This window comes from Elephantulus edwardii, unplaced genomic scaffold (genome assembly GCF_000299155.1).
Source record: "Elephantulus edwardii isolate Elephantulus edwardi_28Jun2011 unplaced genomic scaffold, EleEdw1.0 scaffold00228, whole genome shotgun sequence".
NCBI classification, from domain to species: Eukaryota; Metazoa; Chordata; class Mammalia; order Macroscelidea; family Macroscelididae; genus Elephantulus; species Elephantulus edwardii.
Window position 1 is genome coordinate 1,566,416 of NW_006399978.1, and position 15,417 is coordinate 1,581,832.

General features: G+C 47.2%; 1 protein-coding gene across 2 annotated transcripts in view; it reads right to left on the bottom strand.

Annotated features, from left to right (window-relative positions):
* Positions 1-1,886: 1,886 nt before the first annotated feature.
* PCBP3 (poly(rC) binding protein 3) overlaps positions 1,887-15,417 on the bottom strand; it is a 120,460-nt gene continuing 106,929 nt past the window's right edge. The window contains exons 10-14 of one of the 2 annotated variants that reach the window (XM_006898392.1): positions 10,216-10,294; positions 9,607-9,666; positions 6,172-6,224; positions 3,365-3,534; positions 1,887-1,923 (exon numbers count right to left, since the gene is read on the bottom strand). In XM_006898392.1, the coding sequence (XP_006898454.1) occupies positions 1,887-1,923; positions 3,365-3,534; positions 6,172-6,224; positions 9,607-9,666; positions 10,216-10,294 (399 nt within the window). The remainder of the gene's footprint in view (positions 1,924-3,364; positions 3,535-6,171; positions 6,225-9,606; positions 9,667-10,215; positions 10,295-15,417) is intronic. The other variant, XM_006898393.1, reaches the window with a different exon arrangement.

Below are 15,417 nucleotides of genomic sequence, written 5' to 3' on the forward strand. Positions count from 1 at the left end.
AGGACAGGCTTCTTCACTCATGTGCTTATGTTAGGTGTTAGGCTGATGGCTCTAAGAGTGGGAGATGGCCTAGCTACCCTGGAATGGCTAATCTTTGTGTACCCCATCTGCCTTTTAGGGGAGCCTGGACCTGAAGTGGGGAGGAGGTGGCTCCCTGAGTAGAGATTGAAACAGGTGCTGTCCATGTCCCTGTGAAGCTCAAAAGGGCAGGAAATATAGTGGCATCCAGCAGAGGGGGATGTGGCATCCATGCTGCCCAGGGTCTGGGCATGGGGCAGCAATGTGCAGCAATAAAGAGAGGGCACTGGGCTCTCAGGTGAGCACAGACACAGGGGCCGCTCTGAGGAGTAGTGCAGGCAGTGGAGGCAAGGGGAACTGTGCACCTGTAGCAGAGGCAGTAGGGGTGAAGAAGGGAGGAACCAGACGGTATGGGAGGAGGGGAGAAAAGACGGGAAGAGATGGGGGAAAGGGCAAATTAAGTCTACCAGATTTCAAAATGATCTCACAGGAGATGCTGCTGAACATGTCTGAGCATGGATGATAGCATGTCTGTACACAGGAGGGGTGCCATGCACTGTGTTGGGAAGAAGCTGAGGGCACATGTGCCCACATCCCAGCCCATGGTGCTGGCTGGCTGTGCAGACACCAGCTTACAAGTTAGAATGATTTACGCAGGACAAACAGTAAAAAAGGGTGAGGCAGTGACAATGACACATTTTAAATTTGACCCCATTTTCTTCTGCAATATAGTCAGATACTTAAACTTTAAAAAAAGAATTGGAGAGAGGGAATGAAATCCTAATATGTATACATGAGAAAGAGCCCAAGCTTCTTTAAACAGAAGGCAGGACAAAGGGCAAAGTCCTTGGGATGGAGTGTGTCTGTGTGTATGTGTGTGTGAGCTTGAAGGGGTGTACACTACACAAACATGAGTGCGTTCAAGTGTGTGCACACGTGCAGGTCTGTGTGCATGTGCACTGTGTACCCACAGGTCTGGGGATGTGTAAATGCATGTGTGCACACAGGCGTATACCCTGTAGAGAGTGATCAGGCGCATTGGGAGGTGGGGGACATGGAGAACACAGAGGCGAGCCAGAGCTGGTCAGTCAGGAGCAACAACATTTATTGAGCTCAGATGCCATGCCTGCTTGAGAGTCCAGCACCCCAGATTCTCCAGGGCAGGCATACCCTTTGCACCTCCCCAGCTCGAGACATCTCAGTGAAGCCAGGACCCCCCTCACCCCCATTCCACTCTGTCCTGGGGGCAGGACTTAGTGCAGAAACCCTCCTCATCTGCTTTTCCCAGCTACACTTCCTTTCTGTGGAAATAGAGGTGGAAGTCAGATCTGAGACGAGCACGAGCTTCCCAGAAATAAAGTAAGCAGAATGAGATCCATGAGAGGAGGGACCCATGAGAGGAGATGTCTCAAGACACATGCTCTAGATGGCAGGGCAGGTGGCAGTTCACAGAAAGTGCTGTCAAAATGTCAACCCAACTCTAAAATGGGCACATTACACTAAGGAACAATACTTCTAAAATGTCACATATAGGAATATCTCAAGAATTTAAAATAATTAACAATGCATGCCAATGCAGGGACAGACAGAGCATAAACTAATACTGGAGGGCAGGGCCTGGGATGGAGCCTGGAGCACAGGCACAGTACAGAGAGATGTACAGGTGTGTGTATGTGTGTGTGTGTGTGTGCGAGCACGCGTGTGTGCACATATGTATGGTATATATTTATATTTATATATATATCATTTCTGTCTGTAAAGAAACCGTATCTATCGCATATTTGCAGTGGGAAGAGAGGACGCTGTAGGAGCGGGTGGAGGCAGTGGCTCGGGAGGGCGGTGGTGTGGAGGGAGGCGGCAGGTGGAGGTTAGAGTGCGCCCATTCCAGTGACCTCGGACGTGAGCCTGGAACAGATAAAGGATGGGGGGAGGAGAGCGCTGTGACCACGTGCTGCATAAAACAGGGAAAAGGAGCCACACAGGATCAGGCACATCCTCCCAGTCACATCCTGGCATCCCAGTCCCTGCTCCCATGACAGCCACAGCTGCAGTAAGGCAATGGTGAGGAGGGTGACAGGCCTAGCTGGGGGTCCCTGTGTGCTTTCTGCCTTATATCAAATTCATAATAGTCCTGAGCAAGTCTACAGGAAAGGAGAGGCATTGTTGCTGGGGGCGATCACTACTGGTCACTGGATGAGTCTAGGGAGGTGGATTTCATCTGTCACAATATGAGGACTTGGGTAGGCTGGCAGGGTAGCCTCCAGGACCAGGTCCTGACACACAATTCTATAATGTTGTTTTAAAACCACACAAGTGACAAAGCAGTCATTTAGCGAACAATAGAGACTTGATACTAACTGCTAGTCAGCATGAGTGTGTGGCTGACTGGAGGATACGCATTGGCCCTCTCAGTGTGGCCCTGACATAACACAGCAGGCAGAAGGGGTGGGGCTGAGCCAACTCCCAGCACATATTCAACACCCAACCCCCTTGCTGTGTCTGTCCTCATTAGACCATGGACATTAGAGCAAGTATGCCTAAATGGCTCCTGTCCAACCTGGATGTGGAAGAATGCTCAGCAGCGGTTGGTGAGCCTAAGGATGGAAGGTCCTGCACAGCCCAGCTTCAAGGAATCTGGGTCTCCTTGTCACGTCTGGTTGTGATTTTCCATCAGACACCAGCTGTCAGTGCCAGGTGCTGGGATCATGGGTCCTGTTGTGCCGTGGAGAGGCACAGGAGGTATGGCTTTGAGCTGAGCCTGTGGAATCATGCTGCCACATCACCCTTGGTTCTCTTATCTGCATTAGGAGCAAAAGAAGTACAGGTCCACAGGATTGTGCCCATGTCCCCTATCAATGCTTTCCTGAGCAAGATGGGTAAATACCAGAACAAGAAAGAAGGGCACGGGGCATGCCTCTGTCTTGAATCACACGGCATGGACAAGGGCTGGGTGGAGCCTAACCGAGTAGTGTCAGGGACCTGTCTCAGACCAGAGGTGTCTTCGGCCTTGTGGAAAGTGCTGCTGCTTTCTAAGTTTACCCAGATGCTCACTTGTGATATAACAGGCTAAGATCCAGAAGGGCAGAAATACGGCTACATGCAGACTGTCCATGTCATAGTCTGTTCACAATGTCCAGCAGAAAAGAAAGCATGTAAGAATGAGTCAGAGATCTGAGGTCAACCTACTTTAATTCTATCTCAGCTTAGGATGCAGGACAGGGCTCCAGGGAAAAGGAGTTTTGGGCCCACCTAGTGTGTCCTCTGAATTCTCTGGCTAGGATTTCGGAGAGACTTCTTCAAAGCCGAAAAAGTCAGTTAGAAGAGGGAGGCCAAGAGAGCTCCTTACCTGGCGTTGATGAGATACTGGGCAAGGCTGATGTTGGCTGGGCTTCCAGTGATGGTGATTTGGCGCTCTGATGACCCTTCAGTGGCATTGGCAATTTTAATCTGTGCTCCTGACATCTGTCGAATTTCATTGATTTTGGTGCCTTGGCGTCCAATTATGCAGCCTATTAGCTAGAAGAAATAATGAAGGGGATGCCTTGGAGAAGACTGTCATGCAGAATACATTCAAGAGCCCTGCAACTCTAAAAAGACCCTGGAAGAAAATACCCCCAAATCCAAGCTCATCTCCCACACACCATCTCCTGCCCACAGCTCAAGGACTGTGCCTACTTCTCTCCTGGTGGGGGCTCATGGTAGGAAGAAGGAATCCCCTACGATTCCACAGCATGGGACCACATGTTGGGGAGTGGCACACTCAAAGGGAAAGGTTTGCCTGGTCTTCCCTTCTCAATTCCTGCCTTTCCTCAGTGACTCAAGAGCCAAGTCCGTCTAGCGGGTCCCCTTTCAGGTCTTGTGGTCTCTCCCTTTAAATTGAATGGCATCCACCTTCACTGTTCAGTCACAGTGTGGTGGTAGCTGCCTCAACTCACACAGCAGCCCATTCCACTCTTGTTACTGTTGGGTGCTGTCAAGTACGACTCATAGCGAGCCTACGACCAACAGATCTAAATCCTGTCCTGTCTGACTGCCATCCTCACTATCTCTATCTAATACCCTTGCACGCACGGCTGCTGTCACTGTGTCAGTCCTTCTCACTGGGGGTTTTCCTCTCTTTCACAGATCCTTCATTCTTCCAAGTTCTTATTGTTTCTGAATTGGAACTGACAGACAGCTGACCCTACAGTAGGTTTTCAGGCCAGTAAACTGCACAGGAGGAGAATGCATCCCTTCTTCCTCTCTTCCAGTCAGCTGCTTTCTGCAGCATCTTCCCGGAGCTGTCCTCAGACAGGCCTCTGTCTTCCAAGATCTCTTCTCACTCATCAGTATTACTCAACGGCTGAATGGTGCCTTTCCATACAGGATTTCACATCTGGAGGCTCCAGTGTGGATGCCACCGTTTGCAGGGCTGCGGGCTTCCTCTGGTCCTTTACAAAAGTCTTTCTCCTTGTAGACTGGATTCCTTCTTCTAAATAAACTGTGGTGTGAAACGGGCCCCTGGTTTCCAGTGTCACAGCAGCTCACTCGCTCACTCGCAGGAGAGAGATTAATAATCAAGAAGGAAAACTGAGCTGGGGCTGCTGCTCAGCAACTGCTCATTTCCAGGCTGGTGGTGGCAGTCCGGCTGTGCTTTAGGACTGGTCAGGTAAAGTGCTGGCTCATTTTCTTGTATTTAAAGGAAAACTACAGAAACATTCGGAAGGAACAGGTTGTTCTTGTTAGCTACATACAAGAGGTTGGTTCTAACTCACAGGGACCCTATGCACCTCAGAATAAATACTGCCTGGTTCTGTGGCACTTTCATAGAAACTGTTGCTGTTTGAGCCTATTACAGTCACAGCGGCTATTAATTTTGTTGAAGGGATTCCCCTTTTTCTATTTCCCTCCTGATAAAATGTGTAAAGCATGTGAGATAAAGTCTTTGCATCTTCACTTTTAAGGATCATTCTGGCTACATTTCTTCCAAGACAGATTTGTTCAATCTTCTGGCAGTCCACAGTATACTCAGTATTTTCCCAGCAAGCACACTCAGGCTGTGTGGATTACAACCAGATACAAGTGTCTGAGCCTCAGCGGGCTGATGTATGATGCTCCAGGGATGGTGGCAGTGGGAGTGGGCTTTGCCACGGGCGGTGATCATTAGTCACGGACACAAGGCCTGTGCCACATGGCTGGGACTGTGTTCCCAGGAGAGTGAGGGCGAGCTAGGCCTTCTGTGGAGGTCCATGTTATTTTGTTTCACACACAGATGTCCTTGTCATGAACAAACTCTTTTCTTTTGGTAAACTGTGGTGATATATAAGCACCAGTATAGGTTTTCTGAGAAACTCTGATCTTGACCAAGGATGAGTGTTAGAACAAAAGACACATGCTGTGGCCTGAGGAATGGGGCTTTTGGATGGGGTGGGGTGGGGATCAACACCTTGGGCCCTGCAACACTCCTGCTGCTCCACAGGTGTTCTGGGACAGCAAAGAGGAACTCCTCTAGTTATGAGTCAACATTTTTAAGGTAACCCAAGGATTCACAGACTGGTCGTCCCTCCTCAGCACACCCTGCTTAGCGGGGAGAGGACTGATGGGAGCTCATAAGGCCATGTCTTGCCTGAGAAGTGATCAAATTGCAGTTTCAACATGTAGTCCAAGCAACCTTAGGTGTACTGGAGCCCACTTTGCAGAGAGGAGTAGATCTTGAGCAGAATCACAGAAAATTACAACCTCTTCCACAAAAGGAGCAAGGCATGCATACTGGTGCTGGTGTGTGTGTATGTGGGGGGGAACATCTATTCCAGGGTATTTCTGGGCCTCTATTCTTCAACAGATAATCCTGAACCAGGGCTCACTTTCTCGGCCATGCTGGGTGAAGCTGCAATCCTTGGCTTCCTGTCCTGATCCTGGCCTTCTGGATTTTAAGCCCATTAGCTCCTTTTGTCCTCTATCTTATAGACGTAAAATTGCATACCTTTTATAAGCATTAAGCCTGCTTATAATGGCAAAGGAGGAAGGCAAAGTAGATACACTGCTGAAGGCCATCAACCAACTGGTTTGGGGGACAAGTGGGACAAAGAGTAAGCAAGTGGTGGATCTCTGCTGTCCCCACCTCTGTGTTAGGTATCTCCACGTGAGTACAGGGAGATCCAGAAGCATACTCACATCATTGGGAATGGTGAGCTCGTGGGTGCTGGCCGGGGGACTGGCATCCAGACCTGGGCACACCAAAGGGACAGTGTTAGCTTAACAGGAACACAACTCATGGTTAACCATGTACCATCCACCCTCATCTGAGTTAGGCTGGTCCCAGATTAGCAGGCTGTCAGAGGACAAGGTCTCATGACTTTAAGGACTCAAGTTTCATGAATGCTCAGTTCTGAACTGTAGGTACAACTTCTTAATTCCTTCAAAAGGAGAAAGAACACTCAGTAGAATGGCACTTCATGGTTTTGTTTAAGACATGCTACCTTTTTCTTATTTCACAAATATCCTAGAAAGCCCAGGCTTGATGGCAGGGCATCAAGTCTCGGGCTTTTATGTACCATGCCAGGATATCACACTGAAGAGTTGAGCTCCCACAGCTGACTAAGTGTTCATTTCTTCCACTGGCTAGGAGATGCCCCTCTGTCCTCTTTCTCAGCCAGCAGTTTGCATGGACTGTGCAGTTCCATGTCCCTTGGTGGCAAAGATTTACACTGTCTTCTTATAATCTTTTTAGGCCTTTGCTTGTGGCATGTGGTATATCCCTTACAGCTCTATGATGCTCCTCCAGTTTAGAACAAGAATCTTGGGGTCTTTAACTGATTCAAAAGTAAATGGCTAGGTAGAATGACAAATTGCATATTTTACACAAACATTCTTACTATATAGACATCACAGTTCTAAGTGATCCTAAAACTCAAGAGTTTTAATATTAAAAAACCTCACCTCAAACAATGCATATCTGCACTAAAGTGCAAGGTCTAGTCATGCTTGGGAAGCAGTGAAAATGACCCCACGCATTCCATGGGATTGGTGGCAAAGGTGGTGGTGGAAATGCCTAGCGAGGCCTTGGATCAGGAGCATAAAGAGCGGCATCACAGCCATCCAGGAGTGCAGGCACAGTTTGCTTCTCCATGCAGTTTTATCTCAGAGTTCATCAAGACTCTCAGGAAGGTAGGAGTCTAATCTTCTTCCTGAGATTCCTGTAGACTTCCTGAAAGCCAGTGCTATGGCCAAGCCTGGACCTTAGGTTATCCTTGGGCTCAATCCAAACTTTTCCCTCTACCTGTCTACAACCAGCTCACCACAGGTACCCTGATGTACCTTCAGAAGTATCAAGGATCTGAGATTGTCTCCATTCCACACTTTTCCCATCCTACATTCCTACCCTGGTTCCCTGCCTGTGCCATTACCTCCTGGTAATAAAGCCAATAAAGAGGCCTGGAATATGGCACATCATTAATTATTTCCAAACTGTCCCTCAAGATTCCTCATTACTACCATGACTCTTTCAGGACTCCTCCCTCTCCCCAGCTCCTTTTGTTCAGCCACACAGTGGATCTCTCACTTCCTCATCAAGGACCCTGGGGTCCACAGTCAAACTCCTTCTCTGCCGTGTTCCACCCTGTCCTTGGCTTCCTTTCCCAGTCCCTCACTGTATACACTTAAATTAGGCTCTTCTTGTCAGTCTGCCATCCTATTCTGGGGAAGTTTGTGAGGGAGCTTCTTTGTGGGGGGCAGTCTCTGATTGAGCCTTAAAGTCAGTAGGTCTCAAATGGGATGCTGTGAAGGAAGACTTGTCCCAAACTGTCAGTATATCCAAGTCCAGAGAATCTATATCTTGGGGTTGTTTTTTGTGGGTTTTTTTTTTAACAGAGCCATTTCCAAAGCATTAATTATTTGGCTGTTCAGCTATCTACACAGATTTCATAAACTAAAATGTTTGTATCCTGGCCAGGTGCTCCCATCACAGTTCAGGATGCGTACAAGCAGCGAGTTATAGCTGCAGAACTGAACATACATTCACCAAGGGGAGGAAAATACCATGACTTCCAGAAAAGGTACTAGAATTAAACTAGTAATTCGATAACACATCTGCTCAGAACATATATAAACCTTCTCCAGACTCCATAGTGAAGACAAGAAAATTCCATGTACCAGAAGAAATGCTTTCCAAACATGAAGCCTCTGGGACACGCATGACTGTTTGCCACTCAGAGGCTGCCATGCCAGCACATCTACTGTCACCTGTCTTCCTGGTGGCTAGTCACATAAACATGCACAATGGTCCCTACAGTGTGGGGTGAGCAGTCAGGCAGCCATCAAGGCTGTGGCACTGACCACATGTCCTGTCCCTGAGACCTAGCACCAGGCGAGATGGCAAAGCAGCAGTGAGTGTGGGGGAGATGCATGTATGTGGAAGTCAGGGGGAGGTGTGTTAGTTTGGCTGAGGAAAGAGGGACAATGCAATCTTTTATATCCTCAGGTAGAGAACATAATCTCTGCGTAATTATATGAAGTAACATATAAACTGCAGAAGTCTTTACAAATAATGAGATGCTATCAGGATCTAGGTATGGAATTGTATGGCTGGTGTTCATTTAAATAATCAAACCATTCTAAAAGTATGCTTCTCTAATTTTCATCAGTTTAGCTTGTGTGAAATTAGTCTGATTAAGTACAACCTATGGTTCAAGTGTGTCAGAGATGATGAGGATGGCACAGGATAGGGCAGGGCTCAGATAGGTTGTTCGCAGGGTTGCTATGAGTTGTACTAGACTCAGGAACACCTAACAACAACAACATGACAAGGGCCTGGAGTTCCAGAGCAACTATATGGCCATTGTTCTGCCCTCAATCTACAGCACCTTCTATTCCAGACTCTTCCCCAATATGCTTCCTAACAGAAAGATGGTGAGACACATGAAGCCTCAGGCCCATTGCAACCTCAGAATAGAACAAAAAGGGGTGCTAACAGAGACTACATATATGCTCCTCTCATGTAGAAAAACTGGCACCTTCTGTTCAAATCCAGGGTCTCAGTGTGGCTAGCCTGGAAGGCAGGTGGCCGTTATCTCTCTCAGGGAAGTACACTGTACTCCAAGAAACCCCTCTGTACCCCACATTCTTCTCTGTGGCTTACTATCAGACAAATCGTCTGTCTTATTCTCTCACTGACATCATCTCATTGGCTATTCTCTATGAACAAGCACTCCACTTTAAACAAGACAGAGCCCGGCACAGTGATTGTTCTCCTAGGTGACTTTTATATGCTGGACACTGTCTTCACAGTAAGCCCCCTGAGTGCTGCACCATTGCAAAGGTAACAGGATGGAGCAGCCTAGCCCAGAGCCTTCCCATGTGAAAGGGTCACAGGCCTATGGCTGATGACCAAGGCAGCTGTGTCCTGGAAGAGGAGCACCCTTGGAAATCTGCCCTTATCAACAGGGTGCACAGTCCACCAACACGCTCTGCTGGTAGCACGGCAGGAAGGTGCTGCTCACTCCTCCTGAGTACCTGCTTGCTGCTCCCATCATACTGTCAGTGACTCCCTCCCACCAAGACAGATCCTGCTTGGCCCCTGGCTGGCCCTCCATGAAGGTGCCTTTGCTTTACCTGACGACTGGCCCATCAGATTTTGAGCTTCTTCGGAGGAGTGTAAAGGCAGCTTTTCTCCTAGAGAGCAAAGAGAGACAGATTTAATGTTTTGCCCTCAAGGAGATAAGCAAGGTCCCTTCAACTAGGGAAGCTCAAAATATGATTGTCCGGTGGCCCTGTCACCAGCCACATTATAAGGGCACTTTGGCCTTTACACTCTTCTTTCTAACCATGCCTTTGGCTGGGAATTGCCATCTCTCTGGCCCTCTTCAGGGTCACATGCCACTGGTTGCATCTTTCCTGGGCTTCCTGCAGAAGGCACTGGGATCTTTGTGCAGAAGCACCCAAATGAAGGGGCACCAAGGGTGCCAGTGTGTGCAGTGGAGAGCATGGTTGAGCAAGCACCCTGCCGGGGACAGTACCTCTTCACAAGCAAGGACCCCACCAAAACCGACTGCAGGTCACCTGACCCCACGGAGGGGAAACAGACAGACCCCACCCCCAGCCATGGGCACATTCCCGCTGGTGGAACTGGTCCCACTCAGCACTCAGGACTGAACTGACTGCATGGCTGCAGAGTGAGCCCCAGGCAGGAAGAGAGGAGGGCAGTAGGGGCTGGGTACGTACCGGGGAAAGCGGGGTTGGTCTGTCCGAGGGGAGGAAAGGGGGTTTGCTGCATGGCCAACTGGTGGAGCTTGGTCAACTGCTGGGGGTAGGAGGGACACGAGAGCTAAGAAGGTTATTGTCATTGAGTACAGTCACACCAAATAAAAGGCAGTAACAGACTTGATACAGATGGGCACCAGGGGCCATGCGGACACATGGCAGACGCAGGCGTGACTCAAGGACTTGGCCTGGGTGGAGCCAATGGAGCCTGGTGGTCAGCAGATAGGCTGGAATCAGCCTTGCCTGCTGCTCTCATACAGACCTTGGGCAGAGAGTGTTCCCCAAGGCTGGCATGGAGGAAGACAGTGTGTAGAACAGGCCTTAGGCTCTTCAAGGAGGGTTCTGCAAGCCATGAAGCCATGACCAACCAGGCTTCCAAGACACTAAATTCAAACTGTTATTCACAAAAATCCTTCTATTGTGGACAAAGCAAGAGAAATTCTATTTTGCAAACCTTAGCTTGGCACCAGCCTCATCTACCCCTGGCTAACACCTGGTTAACCCCGGTAGCAAGTCCTGACTTCTCCAGGTACCCTGTCCCACAGGCCTCATCTTCCTGACTAGTGAAGGCCACACTGCAAGGAAATTACCAACAGACCCATACACTTCCCTTTAGGGGAGCTTCACCATCACGTAGAACTACAGAACACTAGTGCTGGTGGGCTCCTGGAAGGGCATGCTTAAGAGCTACCAAGAAGACAAATTCTGCTTTGTGGCATAATCCAGTCACAAAAAAGACAATTATGGCATAAGATCATTATTAAAGAAAACTAAGGAAAGGCTTACAGTCAGATAGAGTCAATCTTGGAGGGATAACCAGAGCGGGAAAGAGGGAGAGGGAATAAAACTTAACAGATAAGTTAGGTGAAAGGAAAGACAATATGCACAAAAAAGGTAGATGAGTCATTGTAATTACTTAATTACATTAGCCAGTGGCAATTAATGGCACAGAACTAAATATCTCTGATTATATGAAAAACCAATGATTTGTAAACCTATATTCAGATAAAAATAGAAATAAACTTATAAGAAGTAAAAGAAATCTTTTCCCATTTATATAAATTAGAAACATAAACAAATTTCAAAATTGTTTTAAAATCACTTGGTTTTTAATAATTAAAAAGAATAAATAAAAATAAGAGCTACCAAGAGGACGTCAGGGACGTGCAAGGCACCTGCCTCTGTGCTACTTGCCTTTGGAGCAGGCCGTTGTCCCATTGTCCTTGGTTCTGCTCTTGGACACACACAGGGATCTGGCATCCTCCAGGACGTCTTGTCATCCTTGAGTGTGCCCAAGTAAGAAGGCATTCGACTGAAAGCATCTAGCTGGACATATCCACTCATCCTAAGAAAATACTGCTTGAGTTCCCTCCCTCCACAAAGCTCACCAAGAAAGCAGCCTTCACTAGGGCTCAGCAATGCAGGTCATACACAACTAGCACCTCTACAGAAGTTTTAGAGGAACAGACCAAAGTAGAGGTGCACCTTGTTTCACAGGAGCAGGCTACTCTGTCCCAAAGAATTCACGCTGTAGCTAAATCTGGGGTCGTGTTGAAATGGGCCCTACTGCCTCTGTGCGGGTGGAGTGCCACAGGCTGCTCCTCACGATTGGCAGCAACTGGTATCTCCTGGGATAGCCCAATCTACGTCCCTGTGGAGAGTATGGCCAGCTGGTCAGATTTGCTTATCCAGCAGACAGGGGCAATCTGGGCACATGACTTTAACTGTTCTAGCTAGGCAGGCTGACTTTTCTTGGCTTTTACAGCAATAGGGGTCCAATTCAAGAGAACATGTGAGATCCCACTGCCACCAAGAGCAAGCCAAGAACAGAGACTGAACCTCTGATGTTATGAACCAGAAGGATTTTGAGAATGTTTGCTTCTGCAGCAAACACTAGCTAATACAGCCTATTTTTCCTGACCAAGCTCCTGGAAACACTGTCATTACAGATTGTTTTTTAATAGTTTTCTCTCTCTTTCTTACAGAAAAATGTTGAGTGAGATTTATGTTGGTGTGCACTTTGCACGTTGCCCTCAGCCTTCCTACTTATAGGCTTCTTCCTTTCTTCTCAGGTGTTCCCTGATCCATGGCAATTGACCTGGATCACCTGAAGAACTCAGTGCATGCAAAACCTGCTAAGGTCACAAAGTCCCAAGGTGAGGGATGTGGTGACTAGGAGGCAGCTTCAGCTCTGAGATCCCTTTGACATGGTAGTGCTTGTCAAGGTAGGACCTGGGAGCGAAGCTAGGATCAATGGCCTGCCTGACACTGCTGCCAGACCAGCAGGGGTAGGGAAATAGCCTTCTCCAGACCCCTCTAGCCTTTCAGTGGGGAAGGAAAACATCATACCCTAGCCCCTTTTAGAATTTCTGTCTCATATTTGAAGAAGGGAACTATAAAGCATTTGTGAAAGTCAAAGGCCGGGGGCACAGGACTCACACACCTTATCACATCTTCAGGGCTCCAGTACAGTGACAGTGGAGGAGAGCTAAAAGACCTGTAGGGCTCATTTATTTTTCCTAGGAAAACCTAAAGACAATAGTGGGACATAAACAAGGATGCCAGAGGAAAATTTAGCTTCTGAAAAACTGTTTGCTAACATAAACACAGCGTAACTTCAGACATGTAAGTGTAAAACTTTACACTGAATGATCATTTATTTCGGTTCTTTTTCTCAATATAACATGTCCAGCTTGAAAAGCTTATGAGGCATACTAACAGACAAAATTTCACAGTCTAAAGGGACAAAGCAGGGTCAGAAATGGCATAGATTTTTTATTTATCACACTGAGAATGTAAAGTAATTTTTGTTAACATTGTTTTTAGACCACTTCGTATCTGTGGTGTTGGCAAAGAATGTGGAGTCCTAGTGATGTGGTTCTACGATAAATGTCGATAGTTGTAGAGGGGCTTCAGGCCTTTTGTTCATAGGTCGCTATGAGTCGTGTGTTCGACTCGATGGCAATCAACAACAACAACAACAACAGCAATGCAGTGTTAAAGGCCTCGGCTGCTAACCAAATGTCTGTGACATGAACTCACTAGCTCTTCTGGGAACAAGATGTGGAAGTCCACTTCTGTAGAGATTTACAGCCTTAGGAACCCACTGGGCAGTTTTAATCCATCCTCTTGGTCATTATGAGGCAGAGTTAACTTGAAAGCAGTGAATTTGGTCTTAGTTTCACTAGCAAGGAATAGGGATAATACATCATGGCCTACACTTTTTCAGTGATCGAATCAATACTTGAACCCATTGTTACAGTCACCATGTCAATGACCCAGTCACCTTTCCAGACATAGTGCCATTCTTCAAGGATTGGCCTCTTCTAACAACATGAGCAAAGTATATAAGATGAAATTTCACCATCCTTACTTCCAAGGCCCCAGGAATTGATGGCATACCAATTGACATGTTCCAACAAACAAATGCAGCCCTGGATGTGTTTACCAAGCTGTGCCAAGAAATCTGAAAGAAAGCTACCTGGCCAATTGACTGGAAGAGTTCCATCATTTCCCAAAAAGGTACTCTAACAAAATGTGAAAATTATTGAACAATATCACATGCAAGAAAAATCTTGGTGAAGATTATTTTAACAACTGCTGGAACAGTATACTGACAGAGCACTATTAGAGATCCAAGCTAGATTTAGAAGATCCCATGCAGCAGAGATATGACTGCTGATGTCAGGTGGATGTTGGTGGAAAGAAGATAATATTTTAGGTAGTGACTAGTAATTGTCAATTAAAGACAGACACCAAACCACAAATCCAGAATGCTCAAACAACACTAAGTATGATAGATACCAAGAACATGCATCTATCATGTTATAGAAAGTATGTTGTTTTTGTTGTTATGTGCTGTCGAGTCACTTGCGACTCATAGTGACCCTATGTACAACAGCTCTAAACTCCGCTCTGTCCTGTGCCAACTGCACCATCTCCATACACCCATCCCGATTGCCCCAGTCACTGAATCAATCCACCTCATAGAGGGCGTTCCCCTCCTGCACTGTCCCTCCACCCTCCAAAGCATGATGTCCCTCTCCAAGGACTGTTCCCTCCTTACAACATGTCCATAGTATGTTAGATGCAGCCTCAGAATCCTTGCCTCCAAGGAGCCACCTGGTTTGACCCTTTCCAGGATGAATCTGTTCGTTTTCCTAGCAGTCCATGGTACCCTCAATACTCTTTTTCAGCACCACAGCTCAAAGGCATCAATTCTCCTTCTATCCTCCTTAATTACTGTCCAACTATCTGAAGCATAATAAGTGATTGCAAAGACCACGGCCTGTATCAGATGCACCTTAGTCTCCAGAGAGACACCACTGCTCTTCAGTACTTTGGAGAGGTCCCTGACAGCAGACTTTCCCATGGAAATGCGCCTTTTAATTTCCTGGCTGCTGGTGCCAAGACTGTTGACTACAGAGCCAAGCAAACTAAAGCTGTGAACAATTTCATCTCTTCACCATCCATTCTGATGCTGCCAATTGGTCCAGTGGTGAGAATCTTTGTCTTCTTGACATTGAGCCTCAATCCATATTGGAGGCTGCAGTCCTTAACCCTCTGCAGCAAGCACTTCAGGTCCTCCTCACTTTCCGCAAGCGGGGTTGTGTCATCTGCATATCGCAGATTGTTGATAGATCTTCCATCAGTCTTGACCCCACATCCCACCTCATAGAGCCCAGCCTCCTGGATAATCTGTTCTGCATACAGGTTGAAAAGGTATGGAGACAGGACACATCCCTGGTGTACGCCATTCCCAATTTTGAACCATGCAGTGTTTCCTTGCTCTGTTCTGATGACTGCCTCTTGGTCCAAGTATAGGTTTCCCATTAGCACGATCAAGTGTTCTGGGATTTCCATTCTTCTCAGAGTCAGCCACAGTTTGTTATGATCCACACAGTCAAATGCCTTTGCATAGTCAATGAAACACAGATATACATTCCTCTGGTATCCCCTGCTTTCAGCTAAGATCCATCTAACATTAGCTACAATATCACTAGTACCACGACCCCTTCTAAACCCAGCCTGTACTTCCGGCAGTTTTCTGCTGATGTGTTGTTCCAGTCGTTTTTGGATAATCTTCAGTAGAATGTTGCTTGCTTGTGAAATCAATGAGATTGTTCTATAGTTTCCACACTCTGTTGGGTCACCTTTCTTTGG